The 26,633-nt window shown below is 39.5% G+C and overlaps 2 protein-coding genes across 4 annotated transcripts in view; both read right to left on the minus strand.

The window, feature by feature from the left end:
• The window catches only part of ttyh1 (tweety family member 1), a 30,552-nt gene extending 15,032 nt beyond the window's left edge, over nt 1-15,520 (minus strand). The window contains exons 1-4 of one of the 2 annotated variants that reach the window (XM_028012427.1): nt 14,996-15,520; nt 6,089-6,253; nt 4,181-4,410; nt 801-912 (exon numbers count right to left, since the gene is read on the minus strand). In XM_028012427.1, coding sequence (XP_027868228.1) covers nt 801-912; nt 4,181-4,410; nt 6,089-6,223 — 477 coding nt within the window. In that variant the 5' untranslated portion in view covers nt 6,224-6,253; nt 14,996-15,520. The remainder of the gene's footprint in view (nt 1-800; nt 913-4,180; nt 4,411-6,088; nt 6,254-14,995) is intronic. The other variant, XM_028012428.1, reaches the window with a different exon arrangement.
• An 883-nt stretch (nt 15,521-16,403) lies between these two features.
• leng9 (leukocyte receptor cluster (LRC) member 9) lies at nt 16,404-26,614 on the minus strand. 2 transcript variants are annotated; one of them, XM_028012429.1, is made up of 8 exons: nt 26,546-26,614; nt 26,186-26,393; nt 22,492-22,585; nt 21,049-21,185; nt 20,606-20,932; nt 19,312-19,549; nt 18,011-18,134; nt 16,404-17,929 (listed from the first exon to the last, which is right to left on the minus strand). In XM_028012429.1, the coding sequence occupies exons 2-8, from the start codon at nt 26,328-26,330 to the stop codon at nt 17,303-17,305; spliced, it is 1,692 nt and encodes a 563-aa protein (XP_027868230.1). In that variant the 5' UTR covers nt 26,331-26,393; nt 26,546-26,614; the 3' UTR covers nt 16,404-17,302. The 2 variants fall into 2 exon arrangements, with proteins under 2 accessions (XP_027868230.1, XP_027868231.1); XM_028012430.1 differs by lacking the exon at nt 26,546-26,614 and having other exon boundaries at nt 26,273-26,483.
• Nucleotides 26,615-26,633: the final 19 nt, after the last annotated feature.

Below are 26,633 nucleotides of genomic sequence, written 5' to 3' on the forward strand. Positions count from 1 at the left end.
ATTCCGATTATTTATCAAATCGGATTTTTTTTATTTATTTATTTATTTTTTGACGTGGCCACGCTTCCAAATATATGCGACCTGTATGTAATCTTCAATGTGAACTGCAAACGAAACTGAAAGTGTCCCGCATGCGCAGTGGAGGACGCAGTAACGTCACACACGCGGAGAGCGTGCTCAGTGTTTGCGGAAGTAAACATGGATGCTAACGGTGGAGAGTAAGCTTGCGGTTTTAAAGGTGTCGTCCGACTGGAGCCAGGAGATTGTCCTTATTGTCCTTATTGGCGGACAATAAGGATAGCCCTCCTTATTGTCCGCCATGGTTGTCTTTTTCTCTTCCCGCTTGCGCGTATCGGGACGCAGAATAGTGACGTCTGTCGAGTGTCAGTGACGTTCAGGAAGTGGCCTGGGTCGCATTCAAAAAAAAAATCTGACCTGTTTTTCAGACTGTCATAAAAAGACCATATAGCTACAGGTCGTATTAAAGCAAAAAAAAAAGAAAAAAAAAAAAAAGAAATCGGAATTAGGTCACTTCGGGCTGCGGTGTGAAGGCAGCCGTATTAGCATCATTATCCTGACCTCATGGAGGAGTGACATTTAGCAGTCTGACTCACAAACCGCTGCCAGACCACAGGACAAATCAATAAGTTTGCATCAGATTCTTTTTTCCTCTGTGAGGCTTACCACATGTGAATCTGCCCCTCCCTCCTTCCCACACAAACAAACAAACAAACAGACAGCATCAAGCAGCGCAGATAAACATTTTCCTGGCATGGGGGGGGGGGCCAAGCAGCACTCACCAGCAGATCGATGGAAGCTAGCGTGTAATTGGCTGTGAGAAGAGACGAGGTCAACTGATACATCCCATCGTGAGCCTCGCTGTTGCCATAGAAACCGATGCCTATGGCAACACTGCAAAGAGGGGAGGGGGTAAAGAAAAGCATGAGAACATTGTTGGAGGGTGACAGGCAGAAAGCAGGACAGAAGAGCAGATAAATGCAATGTTTAATTCAGTGTGTACATTTTAAATGAATGTGACACGGGGGAAGATGTGAAGTGCTTTGGATGAGCATACCAAGAGTGAAGCAAAAGGGAAAGGAATAAACAGATGACAGCAGCAATAAAACACGAAATCAGGCGCCTAGCTGTTAACGCATGAGCTCCAGGGAAGAGGGAGGGGAAAAATATTCAAAATGTTAAACATAGTGTTTACACATTTCTCCGTTATTCAAATATTCAGATTAAGGCACGGGCCAGATGTTCATCAAATCCCCTCGAACCCAGGAGAAATGGTATGACCCAATCCCCCACAAAGTATGTGACCCAGATTAGAAAGCAAGCAGGGGAAATGGAGAAATATGTGTTTTTCATTTCAAGCTGCCAAATGTCAACCAAGCCAGCAAGATCCAAGCAAAGGCCAGCAGCTGAGGGCTCATATTAGGCATATTCAACATTATATTTGCTATTCATGCACAGAGAGCTTTCATGTTGAGCATCAGTGAGGATGAGGCCCTAATATTTCATTGCAGTCCATAAGGGGGAGACACGAACTATCATCCTGCAGTGTGTAAATGAGAACAACATTATGGCAGCTGAAATCAAATTTGCTGCACATTAACCCCCCTGCAATATAGTGGGGTAACAATAATATAACAGTCTGAAAGCATATAAAAGTACAGGAAGTGGAACGTAATGAGCATTAAAAGCATTAAAGTGCACTTTGATTTCCTTGCACCACACAGATGGCTGAAGCTTTAGATGTACAGCAGAGCTTCCCTTGAGTGACTCATTCTTCCATTATAGAAGAGGCGCATGTTGGACAGATGTCAAGCAGTATTTCTGAGCGCTGTACGGTAACCACAATGTGCAGACTCGATGAAAGCACAATCAGCGGAGAGGCAGGGGGGAACAACTGGTGGGTAAAGGACCAGCGGTTTCTGCGCTGGGACGCTCCGCACACGTAATGCTGTAGCAGGCTGTGGTTGGGAAATAGGAAAATAACATGACTGTGTGGAAAACTGAAACCACATGATGGAAGTGATGATGTGCAACCGGTGATTCACAGTCGGATGTTTGCACTTTTACTGCTCAGTATAATCTCAACCACCTAAATACGGCTTAATGTCATGCTTTTTTTTTTGTTGTTTTTTTGGATTTCCTCATTTTTTTTGCGCGCTGTTTCGCTCTGTCACTCTGATCAAAGAGAATTTAAGAGGAAATTCAGCTTACAATGAGTCTGCCGTGACTCATCGACTAAAAATAAGTTGACACTATTTGAATGAGGCTTAGTGCTAATACACTTTGAGATACTTCCACACTGACTTCACGTTCCAGACAATGTGGCTGCTTCTAACAGTGCTAATGTTTGCTTATGCAGTTATGCAGCAATGCTGAAGAACAGCCAGGCACTGAGATAACATTAAAAGCAATTTAAAACCACTGAAGGGTTGGCTCTGAATTATTGTGACTTCAGTTCCTCTTTTCTTCTGTTGCAACACATCCTCAATTGGTTGTTGTTAGCTTTGGGATTGGCATTAAGAAAGATATGTACTATTAAAAAAGCACCAGCATTATCCCCCTGACAAATTTAATGTGTTTTTGCTTCTTTTGTTGCTCAAGTTATATAATTACACTGCAAAAACACAATATCTTTTTGGTCTAGTTTCTAGTGCAAATACTGTATTATTTAGTACACTTGAAATAAGACAAAATTAACTTATAGCTAACTTGTAAGTTTGTTTTAAGTAAGCAGTTCTTCAATATTGATGAAGAAGATTATTTAACAAGACATTTTTCCCATGTTATAAGCGAAATAATCTGCCACTGGTCAAGCACCTTTTTCTCAATATTAAGGAACTGTTTACTGAAAACAAGCTCCAATATTTTTCTGAAAAGTCACTTATAAGATAGTGTTGTCTTATTTAGACTTAGACTTAGACTTAGACTTAGACTGACTTTATTGTCATTTTGCATGCACAGGGTGTATACAGAACAAAATTTCGTTGCATACGGTTCAGGATAGTGTTTTGAGCTTTCAATGTTGTGAGGTTACTCCAGAATAAAATAAAATGCAGTATAAAATATGAATATAAATATGAATATAAAATATAAAGTGCAGGACTGACAGTAAAATGGAAGTTACTTAGCTATGTATATGTGCAAGGTATGAAGTGGAGACCAGATTTGAGTGCAGTCCAGTTAAGAGTTCAGCAGTACTAAGATATTTGCACTTGAAACTCAAAGTTACTTGGTAAGATTTTGGGTTTTTTTCAGTGTAAACAATAGCTGATTCCACATGATGATAACCAGATCTAGCAAAAACCCTATTTTTTAATTATGTATGCATTTTAAGACAAAAAAACAACTTGGGTACTGTTACCTAGCAACCCAAGGGTGAAAAACTGATTACATCTGCTTTTAAATGGGAAATTATTTGATTATAATTATTATGTTTTCTTGAGCAGGTTAGGAGAGGTCTCTAGATTATACTAAACTTGTTCATTAAATCTTTTGCCCAAAATCATTCTTACATCATGGAAATCATACAGTATATCTTTGAAAAGCAGAAGTAGAGCCTCCTGCATGACCAACAAGTGGTTTCTGAATAATAAGTCAACAACTCTTTTCCATCAGCCATTGTACAGCACATACACTGGTAAAACCGGCTGACCAGACATGCTGGGCATTTGCTTGGGTTGCTAGGTAACAGCACTGGGCTTTGTTTGGGTTGCTAGGTAACAGGGCAGTGCCTGCCAAATGTGACTTAATTTTCAGGAGTTTTCTGAAACAGCTCCTTTTCCAAACACCAAACAAACATTAAATTATTGTCAAAAAAAGAGCTTTTTTTTTTTTTTTTAAGTGTCCAGGAATTTAATTGGAAGGAGCTAAAACCCAATTGGAAGCATATAAACATGCAAAAAGTGAATTTTTCATATAGGTCCTCTTTAAAAAAACTCCCACAGATTTCCAAGTTTAATCTTTCTGTTTCTTTGTATTTTCCAAAAATACAGCTGGGTTGCGTATTGTAATTTGTATTCCCTCATTTAATAATGTAAAATGTGTCACTTTGTTAAAAAAAAACAACAAAAAAAAGAAAAACCACTATAAATGTGTGACTTTTTCTCGCAATAGTTTTTGTAAATCTCTGTAGTGCTGATGAAGCCCAGCACCCGCCTCTCACCAGCACAGCGTAACAGCCGCCACCGCCACCCAGGTGACGCAGCAGATGCCCCTCCCCTTCTTCCCGCTGTAACCGTGACCCGTGCTGCCGTCTTCATCATCGTCCTCCTCCTCTGAACCCTCGCTCCGGTCCCCGCGGTGACAGCAGCAGTAATGTATAAGGAAGGACAGGACCACCAGGAGGGAGATGACGAGAGCGATGGTCGATAGACTGGACAGAATGAGCAGAGTCTGTGGGTTAAAAAAAGAGGAGAGGAGAAGGAGAGGGTGAGAACAGCAGATGAACTGGGATGCATTTGGGGAAAAAAAGTCATTTTAATCCAAATAATTATTAATAATTATTATAACGTGCTGGCCGGCTACACTAGCCAGAGACTAACAGCAACAAAACGCACCACAAATCGGAAATCACTTCCGTCTGTAGCCATCAGATTAAACAATACCCAACTGAGTCTTTAAGTCTCTCATTTATAGATTTATTTATAGATTAATATACAGTATTTCCATGTGTATTCTTGTTATTTGATTTATTTTATATTTAGACATATTTGACTAACACACTTATGTATATATTTTATAAATGTTATACTTTTTATGGTTATTTTTGTATTTGCTAATATTCAACACCTTGGATGGAGTAATTGTTCTATTCTATTCTATTCTATTCTATTCTATTCTATTCTGTTCTATGCTATGCTATGCTACATTATGCTACACTATTCTATTCTATTCTATTCTATTCTATTCTATGCTGTTCTGTTCTATTCGAGTCTAGTGTATTCTAGCCTGGTCTATTGTAATAAAGATGATTAATTTGAGAATGTTGAACTCTAGAGCAGATCAGCAGGAGTATACTTCAAACAAATAAAGTAAATACTTTAATAGATTTTAAAAATGCTGCAAACTTGAGGTAATTCTTTGTCTCCTATCCTTTTTTCAGAGGCTTTCAGCTCTAAAACCTTGATTTCTCTCCGCTCTGTGATGGATTTCAACACCACTAAGCCATATCAGACTCTGCTTTTGACCAGGCTCCATGTCACAAAGTCAACATCACTGAAAGGCATTTTGCTCCGACACATTACCGCAGCATTATCCTTCATCCATCTGCCCGTCTGTCACTCCTCCACCTTACTCCCTCTGTCTCACCTCCTGTTCTCAGACTCCCCTCTCCGCCCCAGCCGTTTCCCTCACGTTCTCCTGCTCTCGTTCTCCTCTCCCCCCACTCTGCTGTCTCTTTCCTTCTTTCTATCCACACCACTGAATCTCTATTAATAATCTGTGACCTACTTAAATACATTCGCTGCCACTCTCTCTGGCTCCCCGCTCTAACTCTGTTCGCCTTTCCCTCTCTGCCCAGTTTTCCGCTCATCAACCTCCACGTATTACTCATCACCACTCTCATCCCCTCTCTCTCCGTCTCTATTTCTCTGTCTCTAAGCACTTTTGGTCTCTTTTGTCTTTCTGTTCTGCAGAATAATTTCTGCTCTTCCTTCCCCAGTCCACCTCCTTTATTTGTACAATGGAAGCTGAAACAAAAGGATTGAAATTTTGCTTTTTTACTGCAGAAATACTTCTATCATCCAAACAAAAGCCGCCATGATCACAGCTTTACATAGATCCAATTTGCACAGACACGCTGCAATATATCAGCAAAGAAGAATTGGGCAAGAGTTGAGAGGTAATTGCACGGCTCAATGTAATCTTCCCTCCCGTAAGTGGGTCCATTAATAAACAAGGACAAGAGGTTTAAATGCCTTTAAATGCTGCTGTGATGGATCTGCAGGTGTTTATGGAGGAATTAAGAGTCTTGCTGGACAAACAGTCCATCATCCCACTAACATGTACCAAACTGTACCTGCATACACACAAACAGTGGGTTTACAAGGTGGTTGTGGTGAGAGCTCGTTACCTGCTGGTACTCCCAGCTGTCGGGGGCGAAGATGTTGTCCCTCATCTGCATGCTGAGGTCCAGCCGGGGCAGGGCATGACACATCCTCACCCATATTGAAGGAGAGTAGCTGGGCACTGTGATCATGGCGGCCATTTTCCACTGCCAGCGGTCCCCTCCGCCACCCTGCAGGAGGGAAGACACAGAGGTCAGCTGGACCTGGATGTGAGGTAAGAACTAAAAAGCAGGGGAAAAGGGAGTTGCAGGCGGGATGGTTTTCCTAAGTGCATCTTGGATGCGACGCTGCAGAGCCAATGAGGTCTTAGCATCTCAAACTCGTTCTGATAGGTGATCAACTGGACTGAAAGGTTTTGGGAGGTTTTCACACCTGATAGTCTGGTAGAATCGGTTCAATTTGGGACCAAAATGGCAACATTTGTTACATTTTCAGCTACTGTGATTTGATTTCAACCCGCACCTTGTCAAACAAATCAAAACCTTTGAAAAACCTGTTTACCTCCTCGCCTGTGGTGGAGCTGCCTCAAGAACCACAGAAGAAAACAACACAAAAACCTCTGAAGACAAGCGTTCCTTCTTCATGAAATGTAAACTAAAATGTAGTTGCATTAGATTTTAGCGGTTGTAGGATTTTACTTTTGTCTTTGGTAAAAAGCTTTAAGCCATTTTTCCCTGTAGAGTTAGACTCTCACATTTTCTTTGGTTGTATTTACCCAGAATGCCATGCACTTTAGTCCACTTCCTGCTTTTGAAGTGACCTCTGGTCCACTTGGCATTCACACTGCATTCAAACTGCACCTGAGTTCACTTCAACCGAAACGAGACAGAGGTTGTAGGCAGACCTGAGTTCAATTGTGTGTTCACACCCACCCAAACAAATTGGACTTTTTAGACAAATGCGCTAGAGTTCGATTAAAGCACACTGAACAGAGCTGGTATAAAAGCTGGTGTATATGTTTCTGTTGCTCCAACACTAGAGGTCCTTCTAACGTCAACGGGTTGCTGTTCTACAGAGACCTGCAAATTATCCATCAAGTGAAATCTTTGAGTGCTACAGCAGCAGAACATGTGTGTTTTGCAGCATATTTCATCTGTATCTGTATTTCCCAAGTTTTTAATTGAGAAAAACTACTTCTTCATTTTAGAGACTTTTTGTCAAATGCTTTCCTAAGTTGAGATGTTTAAAATCGCTGTTTGTGTTGTAATCATGTGAATTTGATATCCAGCAATGATTAAGAACCCTGACAGAAATTATATAATAATATATAATTCATAGTTTCTGCCCACTACTGCTCCTTTCAGCTCTATGAATTAAAATTGAAATCATGAACTCCTCCTTTATGGATCATTTAGTCAGACCCTTACTGCAAGTTGAACTGGCGAGATCCCAGGTCACGTTTCAGAGCAGGCAGCTGGAATCACAAAACTTAAAGGGGAGTAACTTACAGCTCAATATGCTTGTACTGTGCAAAATTTAGCAGATTCAGTGCTTTAAGCACAAGAAAAAAAACTAATGTGCATCAACCCCGTGCTTCCTGGAGCTGCTTCTGTCTGTGTTTGTATCATATCCCTACCACATCCTCTTAAAGAAACCTGCTCCTTCTCCCTGCAGTGATTACAGCTTCATGATTACCTTCCGAGGTGGACCAGCCATGGAAGATCATTTTGTGGTATTCACCTCCTGTGCATCCATGTCGCAATTTTTTACATTGACTATGAAGCAAACAGAACGAACACAGATCAGGTAAGAACAATCCGAACAGAGCTGGCGCTAGAAACCCCAACCGGATTAGTTGTCATTGGTTTTTCCACATCTGCCTTGACTTGTTCTGACTCTGATACCAAGAAAATTCAAAGATCCTCATAGAAGTTAGTAGAAAGATTTGCTTTGGATAGAGATGTGAGAGGAACCAAATGTTGTTTTTTTAGGTTGATGACCAGTAACTGGACAGTCTGAATCAGAAAATATCCAGTTTTATATTTAAGCTCTACAGCATCGGGCTGACAGAATGGGAGAAGTTGTTGCTGAGCAAAGAGCTACTTCAATGAGATGCTTTAGAATAAAACAAATCTCCATTATCCATTTGAGTTTTCACATTGTGTAAAGAAACGAGCTGCATTTGACATGCATGCTGGTAAGGTTTTGGAAATCTCATTTATAGTAAGTAAATAAGAAACACAGAGATTGTTTTAGTAATGCTAAGTGAACCCAAAGTGTCTATAGTCAATTTAAGATGCTAAATCATTCTGTATTTCCTTTAAAATATCAGTAAAACCTTGCTTCACAATAACTGCTCTCTCACACACAATGTGTCACCTCTGCTCCTAAACAAATTAGGATCTCATATTTCAGAATAGCTAGAAAATAATATTTGTAATGCTATTTTTATAGCTTTTAAACAGAAATTAGAATCAGCTATAATCAATATAAACACAAAATTCAAATTACACCTCCAGTTTAAATCTCCGGTTTTCCAGTTTATCCAAATTCAGACTCTTTTTCTTACTTTTGAGATAACTGGTTCATTGTTTATTCACCTCTGTTTTCATTGAAATCCTTGAGACGGTGTAGTTACGATGTCCTTCCTTTTTCCAAAAGGAAAAAAAATCAGGTTCACTGGTTCATAAAACCGGTGATGTTTATGAATTTAGTGGTGAGATGATAATAACTGAACAAATGAATAAATGATACAGAATGATTCTACAAAGTTCTGCATACATATCATCCCAAAGTTGGTCAATGGGGCAAGTAGGGAGGTCAAACCCAGTTAATTAAAACACAGAGATGATAAAGATGGAGGCAACAGGAGGGCATGAAGGAGACTGGTAAAACACCACCACAAACTGGGAGTTCATAAGATGAGAAAACAGGGAGAAGCATTTATAACAACAGTACAAATAGAGGGTTACAGAGCTCTGAACTGTACAGCTCAACATCACTAAGCTGTATTCAAAGTAGCAACAAATCATTCAATAAAGAAAACTTTCAGCATGCACAATGTTCTACTTTATTTCTGTTCCTATTGATTCCTCACACAGTGGCGGCTCAGACGAGGCCAGACCTCAATGCAGGGCATGGTAAAAGTTTTGATTCTGCCACTTGTCACAATCAACAACGCCCACAACAGTGTCAGCATTCAGATTTGGGTTGGGTTACTGGCCGAGAACAAGTTAACAGATCACCCACAGGCCAGACAGGGCCCGCTCTAAGCCCATTACAGTAATCCTGTTCACCTTAATGGGTCCAGCAGCCCAACTGTCACAAATCAAATCACTGCCAGCACTCCATTTCTCTTATTAAATCTGTGCCGAACATGTTGGCTCAAATGACATCACATCCATCCACCCATACCTCAGCGGTGTAAACACACGTGAGCGCTCTGCTGTGTAAACATGATGGATGAATTAATGAGATTATTTCACTTAAAGCTTTGTGAGAGACATTTATTAAACTTTGAGCAGGAAAACATGGAAGAGGTGCAATCATCTCCCATTAATTCATGTTAAAGTGATATTTTCTTTCAATCTTTCAAATTCAGTCATCTCAGTTTGCTTCATCGCCGTAGACAGTTTGGTTTTGTCTAATTGTGCTGCTAGTTCTACGCTTCGTTTTGTATAGATGGCGTTTTAGGGTAATTGTAGATGGACTAAAGGAGTACATTTCCGCCAAAAGAAAATTCTGAAATTTTTAGAGTAATCTCAGAAACCTTATAGAATAGAATTGGACATTTTCTGAACTCGTAAAGTCAAAAATTTTTTGACACTTGGAAATTTTCTGAGTTTCAAAACTTGAATTTGTATTATTTTTGGAGCTCAGAAAACTCCAGACCTTTTCTAGAAAATTTTAGATTGATCTTAAAATTTCAGCTTTTTTTTTTTGTGCAAATTTTATATTTTTGTAGCTAGAAATTTTCAAGTTTTTTCTAGAAATTATAAATCTCAAACCATGAGCTTTTTTGTGGACATTTACTCCTCCTTTTTTATAGGCTCTGGACTTTGTTAAAATTTTATTTTATTTTTTCCAATAGCTAACATTGCCCTGCGACAGACTGGCGACCTGTCCAGGGTGTACCCCGCCTCTCGCCCGGAACGTAGCTGGAGATGGGCACCAGCAACCCTCCCGACCCCATTAGGGACAAGGGTGAACAGAAAATGGATGGATGGATGGATAGCTAACATTTGTTCATATGCAATGTGAGGAAGCTTAATGAAATTCCCTGCACTGCGCAAAATCACTCAGCTGTTAATTCAACATTTGGAAGCAGCCTTTGCTTTCCAATAAACGTTATTATTAACAAGTGACAATAAAATAGTGGAAGAGTGGCCAACTTGGACTAAACAAAACTGCTATTGCTAAAACTACAGGCAGAGCACAATTCTAAAAAACGGCGCAGAAAAACTACGTCATCGCTCACAACTCCTCCTTCTGTTCTCCAAATGTCCCAGTTAAAATTTTACCGGAGAAATTCCCTTTAATGGAAGGAAACCCAGACGGAGCAGTGAAGTGAGATCATAATCCAGCGTATTGCGTAGGAGAGCAACAACCAGGCTACTGTTGAGGAAAAATGACTCACTACCCACACAGAAAAGTTTACTGGACCTCTTTTATCAGAAGTGTTGACACTTCACCGACCAGACGGCGCTGAAGACGCTACTGTTTTGTGACTGTGTTCCCGTTCCAGGGGTCTCAAACTCCAGGCCTCGAGGGCCGCAGTCCTGCAGTTTTTAGATGTGCCACAGGTACAAAACACTGGAATGAAATGGCTTAATTACCTCCTCCTTGTGTAGATCAGTTTTCCAGAGCCTTAATGACCTAATTATTCTGTTCAGGTGTGGTGCAGCAGAGGCACATCTAAAAGTTGCAGGACTGCGGCCCTCGAGGACTGGAGTTTGAGACCCCTGCGTTAGACTCAATGACATGGATTTGGAAAATCCTAAACCCTACTATGCATTCAAATACATCTAAAAGCAAGGACGGAGCGGCGCTGGTCTCCTTAATGGCTGTATCTGTTCAGTTCAGTTGCTTGTTAAAACAAATTCACATAGCAGCAACTTGGATGATTTATTTATAGCTATTTAGATGCGTTGAAGGTTTGCAGAGGTTGGTGTTAAATAAAAATGATATCCAATGTGGAGCAGTTGTTTGGATGTTAGATGAAAATGCAGCTGAAATAATCGCGTTAATCCTCTCTGTGTGCACAGCAGCAGATCGGCTACAGCAGCAGAAGACCACAATGGGAGGAACTCAAGTATGGCTCCGTCCTGCCTTGTTTGACTGGTTCAGGCTGCTGGCAGTGTGGGAGGTTTTCTTCCCTCAGTACCAAGTGAGCATCACTTAAATGCCTCAGCCTCCCTGAGTATTTTGTCCATCTCTTTGTGACCACAGAGTACCTCAAGCAGGAAGACACACTTTGTCAAAAACCTCAGATCATCTCAAACTGGTTTCTTGGACTTGACAATAGCCTTCACACAGCAGAGCTGGTTAGAATACCCGAAAGCTGTACTCAAGTAAGAGCAACACCATTTCAACATATTTTTATGAAACGTCCAAGAAATTACTCAAGTAAGAGTAGAAAAGTATTTCATTAAACGTCAAGGAGCTGAGTAACTGATTAGAACTGATTTTATATATGTAACGCCATCGTACACACAAAAATATTAAGCTGTGTCCAAATTCTGGTATTTTAAATGCTAAAATTCATAAATAAAAAAAAATCAAATAGATAACGTGATTGAAGGATTATAGATTCAAGCAGCACTTTTTATATATATATATATATATATATATATATATATATATATACAGTATATACAGGGGGTCCAACCCCTGTATATACTGTATATTAAACCAGTCCTCATTGCAATATGCCAAAATGGGGGGAAGTACTTCCAGACCTAAATGGCACAGCAGTCTCAACAGATATAAATAACAACAAATAAACATTGTACACAAACAAGAAGTCTCACTTTAACTTTAGCCAGGCGTGTTTATATCTGATGTATTTTTTGTTTTATCATCATTCAGTGAAGTTACTCACAATGGGTAGAGTGTCCAGAAATCTTACTCAAGTAAGAGTAGAGATACTTCATAATAATATTACTCAAAGTAAAATGTACGGTGCAAGTAAAAAGTTACTCAAGTAAATGTAACTAGTTACTGCCCAACTCTGCTTCACATTCAACAGATCTGGATCCAGTTGGCCACATTGGACTCATGGATTTGCATTTGTCAAATATGAAGCCACTGAGATGCTGCCATGTCAACATGAACTAAAATATCATGAGGAATGTTTCCGTCACCTTGCTGAATCTAAGCTGCAAATAATTAACGCAGTAGTACCAAGATGTACCTTTTAAAGTGGCCACTGACTGTGATGGAGTTGTACTAGAGTCCTTTTCTATTGATAAACCTATAGACCAGTTATTGATGTGATCAAACACTCCCTAAAACACACAAACACGTCTGTTCTCACAGTTTCTGACTTTTAAAGGCCTGTATTATTGATCCACTTATCGTACCCTACATTCCATTTTCATGTTTGTCATGGAGCCAGTGTAATCCACTTTAAAATGATTGATTTTTGGACAGAACAAACGAGCATCATTTGAGTAGCTGTCCACAAAGCAGACGCTTCCCAAATCTCTCTCTGCAGCCCAAAACATGCTGAACAACTCCAGCCTTTTGAGAAGAAAAAACAAATCTGTGGGATTAAGACATAAACCTCTCAGTTTTAAATGTTTTAAATTTAGTCCATTTCTTTGTAAATCCAACATACTGGACTCAAAACTCTTGATGGTAATTTAAGGTAGCTCACCTGTTCAGATTCAAGTTAGCCCCAACCAAATGGTATAAATGTTTGGATTCTTGCAGTAACAGGTGTGGCTGTGAAAAAGCAACTCTAATCCATTTGCTTTGGACATTTTCTGCTTCATGACATATTGGGAAGGTTTTTCACACCCTGTATGAAGCCCAGAATGTGAGCCTTTACCCTTTACTTCTTGTTTTGTCTCAGTGCTGAAAGATTCATTCCAATAAAAACAGTAAATATGATGAATTTGATGAGTTCTGGAGTCTTTTCCTAAATTTCATTCAAGTCTTCATGTCAGTGGTGCGCCTGCTGAATTATCATCCGACCCGTTTCTTTCTCTTTTGTTTTTTTGCGTTTGGTTGCTTGCCTTCCTTTAGTGGAAGATTATGGCGACATGTCCCAGTCTTCTTGGATCTAATTGTGAAACTGCATCTCATACACTAAGTAAATATTAAAAATGAGCATCTTTGTCTCAATACAAACTTTTAAAGACATTCTAAAGAAGATACCGTCTGAAACCTGCACATGTTTCAGCTAAAATATTTATTCTATCCTTTAACCTCAGCCTTGTTTTTATCGTTTTATGACCTCAATAATGCTGCTAATGTTTGATAACTGTGAAAGTGTGCTGCTCGATCGTATGGGTTCTTATTGCAAACAAGAATTTGTAATAAATATACCAGTACGTATGCGGTGTGAAGAAGTAATTAAATGTAATAAATGTAAAATGTAATATAAATTTTTCATCTGGGGTGGAGTTTTGTATTTATTTTTAGTAAAAGCTTATTTTTATAACAAAAATTCACAAAGAAAAATGAACCACTGAATGCAAAAATGAAAGAAATATTTCTTCACCTGTTGAGGAAAAATGCAATGTTGTGCATTTTAATGTAAGAACAAGAAGATGGAACATAAAGTAGATTCTTAAATTAAGATCTTCAGGAAGTTCATAAAACATTTCTTTAGCCTCCATCTTATTTTGCACATTAACATGACTGAAGAGTTGAAGATTTATGACACTTCATGTGAAAGTCAAGGTTGAGACTCTCCTCCAAACCTTAAAAAATGGGAGGATATTTAACACGTTGTGGAGCAGGGGGTTTACTCAACAGCTGTCACAGATAGAAAACCTCAAGGAGACATGATATCTCTCGCCAGCTTCTTCTTATAATGCCTGTTACTGTTGCATAACTGAAGACAAATAAATGAAGTGAGTCAAAGGGGACAACAATGGGAAACACCAGCAGAGAGATGGAATAAACCCATTGGCTCCAGAGGAGCTTGAAGGAATTAAAAAAAAGAATACAATCTGTTGTTTGTGCTTGAAGCTCACACACAACTCTTTGCATACTGAGACTCCATGATGTAAAGAAAAAGGGCCATTTTGTGAGGCAGCTAATGGGGACGGGGCTGAAGCTTTGCCTGTCAACTGAACTTAGGATCATCTTTAGCGCATGAAAAATCATTGGCACCTTTTTTTTCCCCACCTCCTTTACCGAGACCGATGCTCTGAAACAGACGATATCAATAACGTGCATCTGCAGTCAAAGTGATGCATGTTTCATTTTGCCTCATGAAATCAGTTTCGATTACATCCCCAGCAGCTTTTCTTACAGCTTCATTTATGAGGCATCATGTAAAAGCTTTAAATCCAAAAAGTGAAACCCTTAAAAAACCGGAGCTGTAGAGGAAGCTCCGGAAGCTCAACTTCACATCCAGCAGGATGTGAAGTTGAAAGGGAGAGGGCACAAAATGTGTCCTCCCTAATTGACCAAAATCAAATGACTTTCAGCAAGCCTCAATTTGCAGAAAAAAAACAAAACTGGATGCAATCTAACCATGCCCAACGTTATCAGGGTAACTGGATCTTCTGTAAATGTCAATTAGTGGCTGCTTCTATAAGATTTATGAACCGCCCACAACTAAAAAGGATAATGGTCTCACAAAGGCTATTAGCACAAAAAAACAAGTGCAACAAAACTGCATTGTTTTTTCTGTGTGAGATGCATATCTACATCGTCTAATGTTTCATTCCAGTGATTATTAATCCCCACAGCAACAGCAGCAATTAAGATATGGCGACAAGCGAGGGATTTCTTACCTCAGTCGGCTGCTGGGAGATTTCTATCTCCTTCTGTCTTCTCTCTCTTTGCCGGTGTCCGTGAAATATTTACCCACTCAGAGAGCTATAGTGTCTGTCGTCAACGCTGGACGCGCTTGAAAATTGATCATCCTCAAAGAAACGGCTCAGAGACATGCCAACGTGAGACGGGGTGAGAAACGAAGGCGGTAACTGTAACAGCTGCTGAAATATTAAATGGTCAATAACTGTGTGGTTGTCTGGTGACAGTGGAGAGGTGCTTGTGTTGATGGATGGGCGAGGAGTTCTCGGCGAGCAGGGGTTAGCGAACGAGAGAAAGAGAGAGAGAGGGAGGGATTAGGATTGAGGAGACACCCCTGAGGGATTCTTTATCGTTGCATTGTAGCCCTGCGTTGCTGAACGCCCAAGCGAGTTCAAAACGCTGCACTGACACGATGTTGCTCCAAGATAATTAATCTGTTAACGCGGATTAGTGGGGTCTAACCCCTCACTCGCTCCCTTCTACCGCCAACCCCCCACTGAACATCTAAAAGCTCGCCCATCCAACCAACCAATCTCTGCCCAGACCACCAGAGTGAATCCAGCCCAGGTTACCAAGGCAAACTGTAAAAATGTACTGACTGGAAAATTATGGTGGAAGCTTTAGCCCACCACTCATTCCTTACGTGAAAAATTGTGCACATATAAAAACTGAAGGGGTAAAAAAAGCAGAGGAAGAATCACGAAGAGGCACACAGAGATGAATTTGGGGATGAGGAAGGGAGAAGGGGGATGCAGAGAACAGGAAAACCTGAGGAGAATAAAAATGCGGGTTCCCATGGAGGGATGCTGAGAGAAAGAGGAGGGAGGGTGAGAGAGATGGAGCAACTAACAATGAACAGAAAGGGGCAAAGCAGCGTGCAGTGGATTTGTAGGCGAAGGCAGTTTCCAGTGGAGGCTGCAGGACAGCATCAACACCGATTTAGTGACGGGGAGGCGGCGGAGGACATGTAACGACGTGACTGATGTGATGAGTGCACGCTCAGAGAGATGCCCTCTCAGGGAGTGGAGCAAGAAGAGTGCAGAAAAGACATGGAGGTGAATGGCATCAACAAAAAGTGTTTGCCTTTCACTGGAGAAAAGGGGGCCGAGGCTCGAGAGAGGAGAGGGAGGGGGCGGCGGCGTTGGCTTTTCTGTGTCACTGAAAGGGAGTGGGGGAGGGGAGATAATGCAAGCGAAGGGAGCAAACAGTAGAGAAGCAGGGCGCATACTCACACACTCACTGAGCTTATGGATAGTGTAAATGTGGGTATGCATCTGGAAGGAAAATGGGGAAGAAAACAAACAGATTCATTATGTGTGCAAGACCTCAGCTTAGGGAGCGAGCATCCGTCACATCAGCGATGAGAGAAAAATCACCACTCACAGCTCTTTAAATCATCCGCTTAAAGTTTAATTGTAAAAGCAAACTAGCGGTCATAATAATTGGTAGAAGAATACAGAGTGATCGGTCTTGTGAAACACAGTACATTCAATATTCATGATCGAATTAATCATGAAAGGCAGCAGAGAACGAACCCAGTAGCTAACAAACCCTTACAGCTTTACAATATCAAGACGATAAAAGCTTGTACACCTTTAACAACCATTCATTTATCACAATGATGATTCAGATGAGTTGCATTTGCTTCAATAATTTAGCTTTTGAGACTTATTAAACTTAAACTACCAATGAACTTATTTTATTTTTTGTATTATTGAATGTGCCCATGCAAATTGTAAAAGAAAGATTGACCAGGTTTTATGCATTTTCATGCCTTGAAATTAGATAAAACAATCTGTGGTTTTATACCATCATTACAATTTGATTTGGTTTTATTTATTTTTCCAATATGTTGTATTGAAATACATTTAAGACAACAGAAATCGGTTCTGTATGGTGAGGACTAAAATTAATGATTACAAAAACACTAATATATAACATTCCTATGGCAGTCTTTATAAAAGTATTTCTTATGCCCAATGGACACTGTTGGGTAAATGAATGGACCCCAGAGGATCAGAAAATATCAAAGTGTGTAAAATTAAGGCAAATATGAAAAATAGTAAAGCACAATCAATGTGAGAGAACTGCATCCCTTTGAATTTATGACTTATTGCTTCAGTAAATACCAAAAACCTTGCCTTAGCATCAGTTTTAATGAAGTAATAAATATGTCTTAAGAGTAAACATATCTTATTGCACCAAGTCATGTGCTGTTTAGTGATGTACAGCACTATTTATTAGATACATGTAGAATAGTGCAGGTGATAAGAGATACTTCTTCATTATCGAAGAGTTACGGTGCAAACGATATCATAAAAACCGTTCACCTCGGCGCCGCTAACGGTACAAAGGTGTAAGGTGTTAACTGGCTGCCGGCCAAAATTCAGCCCCTTCCCCACCTTCAGGTCCCACACGCCGTCAAAAATCCTCTCCCCCGCCGCGTCTTCTACCTTAGCCAGCGTGAGGTGGTACCGCGGGTTGTAGGAGCTCCGGTGCAGCCAGCCCTCCTTCCTGAAGGCTTCCTGCAGGCCGCAGTTCAGCTGGTGGAGGCGCAGCTGAGGCTGGGGGCTCAGGTACAGCACCCTGCCGCTGAAGTGCTTCAGCTTCACCGGGAAGGTCACGGCCACGGGCGGGTTGCGGTCCAGTTGGGCGAACCGGCGGAGGATCTCCGCCGCGGCCGCCACCTCGGCGGGGCCGCGCAGCACCAGGAGGCACAGGGTGACGTGCAGCTTGGGGGCGGCCTGCCAGTGAGGAGCAGAGGAGGGGAGGAGGGCGGTGAGCTCCTCCTGCAGCTGGTGGAAGCAGGACAGGATCGTAGGAGTGTTGGCCCGGAAGGTGATGAAGTGAGTGGGTTTTTTCTTAGGAGGACGCCCGTCACATTTCTCTTCTGCCTGCTCCGGTGCTGGATCCTAAGGAGGAGCATCAAAGTCGAGATAAATATAAACTCTAACTGCGACGATGTCCGTCAGAAGAAGGGTTTCCATCCACACCTGTGTGTCTTCGTGACCTTCCAAGGTTTCCTCCCAGTCTTCAAAATGCTTCTCCTCTCCTTCCTCACTTACATCCTGGTCATTTTCTTGAAATGAGGAATTTTTCTCCGTTGGCGATTGGAGTCTAAATAGAAACCAGGAAAGGAAAATAAATACATATGGCAGAATAAAAATGACTTACTTTATTAAAACAAAACAAAAACATTGTCTGAAATCTAACATGAAAAACATTCATTGACCTGCTTTAGAAAAGTTAGTGACTATATCAGTTGTCGTCTAAATATTAAAGGTGACATATTATGCTTCCTTGAACAGGTTAGAATAGATCTATGGGCTATACGGAACACATTTTGCAAAAAAATCATTCTTAGATAATGAGATTTTAGTCTGATCAGTTCTGAATATTTTGAGACATTTTCAGAATGGGCCATTTTAAGGCGTCTTGCCACTTTAAAACAAAATTTACTGCTCAACGTTTACCAGCAGTAAACCCCCAACTCAACGTTTACACTTGCATGTGAAAATGGCTGCAAACAGATGCACGATTCTACAACTGTACATCTTTAAAAAGCAGAAGTGGAGCCTCCTGCACAACCAACAAGCAAGCAGCAAGTCGTTTCTGGATGGTAAGTCAACAAGAAAACACTTGTCTTTTCCAGTAGCCATTGTACAGCCTATACAGCGGTAAAAGTAGCTGACCAAACATGCTGGAGTTCAGCTTGTGTTGCTAGGTAATGGGCTGAGCTTTGTTGGGGCTGCTAGGTGAGAAGCGGAGCCTGCTGATTTGTGACGCTACATTCAGAAAGTTTTTGAAACGGCTCACTTTCCAGACACCAGAAAAATAAACTTATTGCCAAAAATGGCTCTGAGTTTTTTTTAAGCGCTTTGTTCTTCCATTTGGGACATAAATGGAAGTAGAAAATGTGAATTTTGCTTAATAGGTTCCCTTTAAAACAGCATTTATAACTCATTCAAACCTGAAGGAGCTGATATAAATCCTCAAAGAGGCCTTGCATTGTATACTTCTGAGCATTTTATCCAAACCGATGTATTTAAAACACACATTTTACTCAAATGTGGGGATTTTTCACACAGGACATTTTGTCTGCAATGAGTTAAAGATAAAACCTGCAGTAAGAATAACCATCCATCCATCCATCCATCCATTTTCTGTTCACCCTTCTCCCTAATGGGGTCGGGAGGGTTGCTGGTGCCCATCTCCAGCTACGTTGCAGGCGAGAGGCGGGGTCACCCTGGACAGGTCGCCAGTCTGTCGCAGGGCGTAAGAATAACCACCAGACCTATTTGCAGCCTCCTCTTCAACACGTAATCCATGAGAATCCTGCTGTTCCTGAGAAGTGTTTCCTCCACATTGTGTGGGGGCAAAGGTGTGATTCATCTCATTCAGCTCCTCGTCCTCCACATGTCTGTTTTTGGTATGAGCGCAGTCTTCATCCCGACCACCCACACCTGTCTGCTCCTCTGTTGTTTCACAACCACGGTCTTGTTGTTGCTCTGGATCCTTTACTCTGCTTCCATCTGAAACAAAGGATAATTTTTAGTTTGAGAAATTGTACAGATGTATAAGAGTATTCCTACCACTTGAGCTTTTCCCTATTTTTCTGTGTTACAACTACAAATATACAAAGTAGTGCATAACTGTGTATAACACAATTCTGTAAATGTTTTACAGGGGGAAAAAAATCTAAACGGTATGGTAGGTATTTGTATTCAGGCCGTCAGAGTGAATACTTTGTAAAACCACTTATACTGCAAGTGTTAAAGTGTTTCTAAAGCTGTTTTCCACATGTAGTGCTTCTTTCCAAAATAGTTTAAACTCAGTCTGATTGAATCTCTGAACAACTTGATCAAGTCTTTCAGTAAATCAGAATATGGACTCCAACAAAGCTTGTTTGTAAGATTAAAAGCAGCTTTTGAAAATATCAGCCTTTAAACACATATTAAATATCTTTAAATTAAGCTCACATTTCTGTATTGTAATATAATCTTCTCTTGGTCTGATGTAATATTTTATTATGAAATGTGTTTTCATTCTCTGCAAGAGGAAAATGACGATAATTAATGGAAATGTTTGAAATCATCTGTCTCTGCATAATGCCTTTAATGTATTTCACTTTGTGAATTTGATAACTGAAATGAATTAACTTTGCAAACATATTCTCATTTATTAAATATGACTTCATCCATTTCCATTATCACCCATTTTCCCCATCAAGCGCCAACCAGCTGTCTTGATGTGGAAAACAATCCTCACAGCATAATGGCTCTATTTTCAGACGACTCAAAAGTGTTCTGTCAGATGTTCAAAGCTTGTGACAATAATGAACTAAACTCTCATCTAATGTTCTCCAACAAACATCTGAAGCCTCCACATGTATCCTAGACTTTTCAGATTTTTCCTTGCAAACTAAATTCATAAAACCTTGTGTAAGTTTTCATCAACTTCATAAATGTGTCTGACTTTATGATGATCTTCTGCAAAACTTCCCAGCAGAAACATTTTAATTTGTGGCTGAGATGGGACAAAGGCACATTATTTTGTTTTGTGCAGATGGAGGCAGAGAAAGGTCTCACCCTTTACTTCCTCCTCCTTTCCAAACGGGGGAGCCAGAGATTGACCGGTGGAGCCAAAAACCCTGTCAGTTCTGCTGTGGCGGTCCCAGACGCGGTGCCCTCTGTAGGCGAAGTACTGGATCCGGTGTCTGGGCAGAGCCAGCTCTGTGGTGTAGTCGCAGTCACAGGGGTTGGTGTCCCAGTTGAAGTCACAGAAAGGGCGCTCCAGCACACCGAGGAAGCGATCCACGTAGCCCACAACAAACTCTGAAGCGTCCACTGATGTGTCCCACAAGATACGAGAGATCACCTCATCTGCTGTGCGCATGCGGGGCTTTTTGTTCACATCTGCTTGGAGAGAATTCAATCGTTTCCATTCAGACAGAGAGCAAAGAGAGAGATAAGCACATAAAAGTCTCTTCAGATTAATCGTGAAACGTCAACATGAATAAATAAGGACTGACCTTTCCCCTCGTTGTCTTTAGGCTTCACCGCTTTGCTCACAGCGCCTTTTTTCTTCTTGTGTTCATCCATCTTTTCTTCATCCTGTTTGTCATCCATGTCAGGGGACAGAACCGCTGAGTCATGTGGTGCTGGGTCACTGAAATAAATGAGAGCAAGAGCAGGAGGGGGGGAAAGTAAAAATATGGTCACAAATCACGACAAATTAAAAAGACAGGAGCCCTACATTAATCTAAAACAGATGTTACGTACAATATAAAAGCTTACATGAAATTAAAGAAAAATCTAAAGAAAAAGTTTTGCTCCACAATTAATAATAATAAGAATAAGAATACATAATATGTCATGAATTATTTGCATCTAAATGCAGATTAATATCAAAATTTCCCAATCAAATCCAACATAAAAAAATTCAAAATAAACTAAAAAGGCAAATAACACAGGAAAATGCACAGGAACACTGAGTTCACAGGGATCTTCACTTTAAAAATTAGAACAAAATAAAACTGGAAATTGTAATAATGTTTTTATTTATCTAAAAGGAAAATAAATCTGTTTGAATGGTTTACTCATTCACAAAATAAAAAACTACATCGAGCCTTTTCTTCTTCTTACTCTGTGCTGGAGGGTAAGAAAATATGTCATTTCCTTATTTCTGACCTGCTAGTTACCATTTTAATTGATTACATTTCCCCCTTGACTATAACATAAGAAAACATAATTTTAGTGTTTTTTGTAGCTTTTTTGCTTCTCATTTATATTTTTTAGATCACGAGAGCCCAGCTGCTGCAAAACTGGATTTTGACATTTAGAAAAAAATAAAAAAAGAATCAAGGTAGACATTTTAACTTTAACATTTCATATTAGATTACCGTGGTCACCAGTAGCAAAACGATAATCTCTCTGTGTAAAAAGAGAATGAAGATTTTTATCATTATTCTGTCATTTCCAAAAGACTGCCAAAATTTCTAAACCCAGTTAAACTTTGTGGTAATACTTTTATTAAAGATTGCTAAAGATTTGCTCTCTGTCTCTTCCTCACAGCCTGAAAGAAAGGCAAACATGTTTGGACATGTTTCATGTTAAATAGTTTCTTACATATTTTTCCTTCCTGACTCTAATCGCCTCAGACATTGAAAATAGCTGACTCAAAACTCAAGACTCTGACTCCCTCTTTTCTCTGGAACTGCATCTAACCCAGACTGTGGTTCTTATATGGTGTGTTTAGTGTTGGGAATAATTTATTTGTTTGAGTTTGCCATCAACCAGTCATCGGTCAGAGCTGATTAAGCTGAAAATCTTCTGAATCCTGATTGGTCTCTGACTCTCTAACTGAACCTATATAAATAGGAAACTTATGTACTGTGAAATAGTGAAAAAATGCAAAAAGAGAATAAGAGACCTCCTTCTTGTTACTAACGAGAGGCAAGTGGATTTGAACAAACCTGTGTGATAAACGACACCTTCCTCCGAAGTGGCACTTTCCCTTTTGGAAAAACTGGCACACTTTTAATCCATCCTTGTTCTGTTTTGAAGACTCTATAAATTAGAACAACAATAAGGAAGACAGAGGGAAGATGGGTAGTAATATCCGAATGAAAGTCTAAGGAATGTTGTCTTTAATATGTCATCAAAAGGAAGAGAAATCTGCTAAACAACACATGCAGTCATGTCTGGTGTTTCTGTGGCTTCTGCATGTAAACACACTGACCAGCATTGTTTTTGTATGAACATAATGCAGCCGTTTTCTAGCAGAATGAAAATACTTCTTTGAAATGAAGATAAATGCATGTTGGCAGGCAAACTCTAAGTGCAGACATGCTAAACCCACCATTATTAATCATTAATTATTTGTTTGTATAATGTTTACATTACAAGTAAAGATCCAGACTAAAGAACTCCGGATATTATATTTTCCCTCCAACACAGTAACACTACAAACCCTGCAACAGGTGGTAATGATTCAATCCAGATGACTGGAAAGTCATCCAAGATTTCACACCACACTTCCTGTTTTTCTATTTTTGGACAGAACTGAATGTAACTCTCAACCCAAATACCTAAACTATACCTGTAATGTCTTTCTGGTGAGAACTGAGATGACTCCAAAACCTTCTGGCCCGGATCCAGGCGCGAAAACTTACAGGAAGTGCTTTTTTTTTTGTACTTGTTCCTTAGGAGTTTTACCGGGATTAAAAATGATAGATGCAGATGTTGAAGCAGACAGAGGAATCTCTCTCCTCTGAGAGTCAGATTGAGTCATGTGTTGACGCCAGGAACTGATCCAGCAGAACATTCTGTCAGGAAGTGAGAAACTTACACCACACTACTCCATGAATTCAGCTGCCTCTGTCAGTGTGTGAGGGTCTAAACACATGATAACAGCTTACCAGAACTGATACTGCTCTGGGAGAGAGCGAGACACTGAAGGGTTTGTTTCCATAACTGCATTATTACAATGCTGCAGTAAGTGGAAAGGACATATCTCAATGCAATATTTTAGTCGTATTTAAAAATAGGGGTGCACCGATTTATTAGCCAGCTGATTTATCAGTGCCGATTTCCTTAATTTTGGGAGATCTGTGATCAACCGATACTTACCTTGATCAACAAAGGTCTAAAAATCAACCACTGTCCTCTTTTTTCTCCAGTGATCAAGGTTTGACTGGTAGACTGACCCACCAGGTCATGTCTGCACATTTGCAGTCAATAATAATCACCCCACTGTCATGAACTCAGCAACTTTCTTACAATATTTAGCAACAAAAATCGCCATCGGCCAAAATCGGAATTGGCAGGTCAGGATTTTAAAAGACTGGTAATCAGCGATCGGCCAGAAAACTGCAATCGGTGCACTCTAATTTAAAAACATAAAAAATAATCAATTAATTTGTGAATTTACATCAAAAAGAGTCAAAAACTGTTGATTATCAAATACCTCTATTATAATTCTGATAGCACAGTTTTCTGCATAAAGAGACAGCAACTCTGGTCAAATATGCAGTTTCTACATAGAAGTTAGTTTATGAAGCAAAATGTAAAAGGGTAAGTAAAATTATAAGTAATAAAAAATAATGAACAGAATTTCATGTTCTAATCCTTTGTGACTTAAAATCACAAAGTCCAGTGCTATGCAGTAATAAACTAATTTAGTTCATAAAACATTTCTTATTAATATGCGTGTAAGCATAAAAGAGATTGAAATCAGTTCCTTCTAATTAAATCTCTATGAAAAGGGCAATGTGGGACTCAGATTAGGTGAAGTTACCAAGGTGAAGTTAAATGAAACATTTTATCTGAAGACTCAAAATTTAATTAAAACCTTTTTCAAAATTAAGCTAAAGAGAGAACAAAAATCTTACTAGATAAGGGGGGAATTCTAGTCCTCAGCAAACAATGTCCTGCGTGATTTAAATGGGTTCGGAGACATATTGCTGAATTTTCTCGCTAGCCATTTTGTGGTTTTGAAGGAGCCTGCTCATCCTCCAGTCATTTAATGGAAGTGTCTAGTCCATAAGTCAAAGGTTCAAAGGTTAATTACACTTTTTACTGTTATTTCTGCCCTTTGTCCTACCTCTACTCATTAAAAATTGATCAAAATAGTTGTTCAAATGCGACACTGATAAAATTATTTTAAATTACAGGCAAAACATTGATTCATCATCAGTTCTTACATTTGTTTTTCCACAAATGTACATGACCGAAAGCTCCCATTTGCAGGTAGGAAGTTAAAATCCTGGAGCTTATATGATTTATGTTTTATACTTGTTAGGGAAGAACATACTATACTGAATGTATTTGAATGTAAAAAAAAAAAACAGATTTAGGTTTCTGATCATGTACTGCTGGTATACTAAAATATATATATAATGTATATTAGGGCTCCATGATATTAGGAAACATGAGATAATGTTGGCAAGTCTTTTGATACTGAAATGACATGCAATGAACAAATAAATAAAAAGTGTTCATTTTATGTCTTTGTGCTTTAGGTTCATAGCTAACATAGAACATAGTCTATACAGATACTGGATTAACTAAAAAAAAAAACATTATTTCCATCTCAATAGCTGCTTCTGGCTAAAGTCTAATGTTTGGCATTTTTTTCTTAAAAACATGACTATTGTACTTCCTCTTTGCTTTCTAAGATTTTACCCAGAAAACTCGCTAAACCCGATGGTTGAGCGCTAGGGCAGTCATTCATCCAGCGGCCCGCCATGTTTTTGAGTTAAAACATGTTTAAAGTTAACAGGAAATTTTAAAATATCACTTGATAATTATTGAAAGATTAACACCTGAACACCAACTATAAAATCTTTTAAAAAATGCATACATTTTAAAAAGGCTTAAATAAATAAGTAATGCTTAGCCTGGTGGGGGTAAAAGTAAAGCCCGGTGGCCCGCCAGGCTTACAATACACTGGGGGAAACCTTGCTTTCTAAAAATGATTGCAGTTATATTTCAATAATACTTGTGATACAACGTGCAGTGTTAATCTATCTTTAATACTTGTTCTTCAAATATTATTGAAGAACAATTTATCACAATGCATATAACTAAACATTGAAGTGGTTTTGTATTTTCTTTCTTGTGACATACTTAAAACACTTTTTTTCCCTGTTTGTATCATTCATTGTTGGCGTTTTAAATAAAACAAAATAAGACACTAAACAGAACACATGATATACATCAAACTAAATAATAATATATTTATTGTTAGGAAAGAAAAATATTTAATTTTGCTGGTTTTATGCTGATTGGCTTTAATGTCAACTGTTTTGAATTGGAACTCTTCAATTAAACATTAGTTACCAAACCAAGAAAACATCTACATTTTGGAAAGGACCTGAAAGCGCAAATCATATCTTAGTTTTTCATAACCATGTCCCTAAACATTCTCACTACTCCACAAAAGAGTGTTTGTGTTATTAAGAAGAACTCTTAACATTAGTTATTGCATGTAAACATGCCCTAAACCTTATAAAACAAAAACAGGTTTAGGGCTAAGAATGAGGTGAACTGGGATTCTGCTATAATAACTGTGGCTTTTACAGTAACTAGAACAAATCTATCAAAGAAACCATTTGTAAAAATGATGACCAATGACATGAAGCAATAGAATAACACTGAGACATTTACCTCCCGTATCTTTCCGGTCAGTTTTAGCCCCAGCAGCACTCAGATCCGGTGAGTAATTCAGGGTGGAGGGCGACATGAGGTTCTCACCTCCGATCCTCTGGTTCTCCATAGACCCCGAGGAAACTTCTGGACCGCCTGACGCCATTTCCAAATCAAAGAGATATCGCTGTAGCGTTTCACTGACAGACTGTCTCTGCTACCTGGACACCTGGAAACACAAACACGGAAGTCCCGGGTTAGCCATCCGGTGCTCCAAGTTAGCCTTCCGGCTAACTTAGATTTGCATGGTAGTAAAAATATATATACATGCAATTTTATTTTTCATTGAAAAAGAAACGAAGCCAAATGAAGTTCACCGACGTGATCGCTCTCTTTAGTACTCTTTTGACCCAGTCTGTAATCCTCGAATGGAATTATGGTTAATGCAGTTTTATTGAAAAATATCTAG

Source organism: Xiphophorus couchianus, chromosome 3 (genome assembly GCF_001444195.1).
Source record: "Xiphophorus couchianus chromosome 3, X_couchianus-1.0, whole genome shotgun sequence".
Lineage (NCBI taxonomy): Eukaryota > Metazoa > Chordata > Actinopteri > Cyprinodontiformes > Poeciliidae > Xiphophorus > Xiphophorus couchianus.

What these genes read in the sequence shown, in the direction of transcription:
- leng9 (XM_028012429.1), bottom strand. Translation starts at nt 26,330, where the DNA reads ATGGCGTCAGGCGGTCCAGAAGTTTCCTCGGGGTCTATGGAGAACCAG. An exon ending in TAAAGACAACGAGGGGAAAG is followed by an intron (nt 20,933 to 21,048) that starts GTCAGTCCTTAT and finishes CTCTCCAAGCAG; the next exon opens with ATGTGAACAAAAAGCCCCGC. An exon ending in AAAGGAGGAGGAAGTAAAGG is followed by an intron (nt 19,550 to 20,605) that starts GTGAGACCTTTC and finishes CCTTTGTTTCAG; the next exon opens with ATGGAAGCAGAGTAAAGGAT.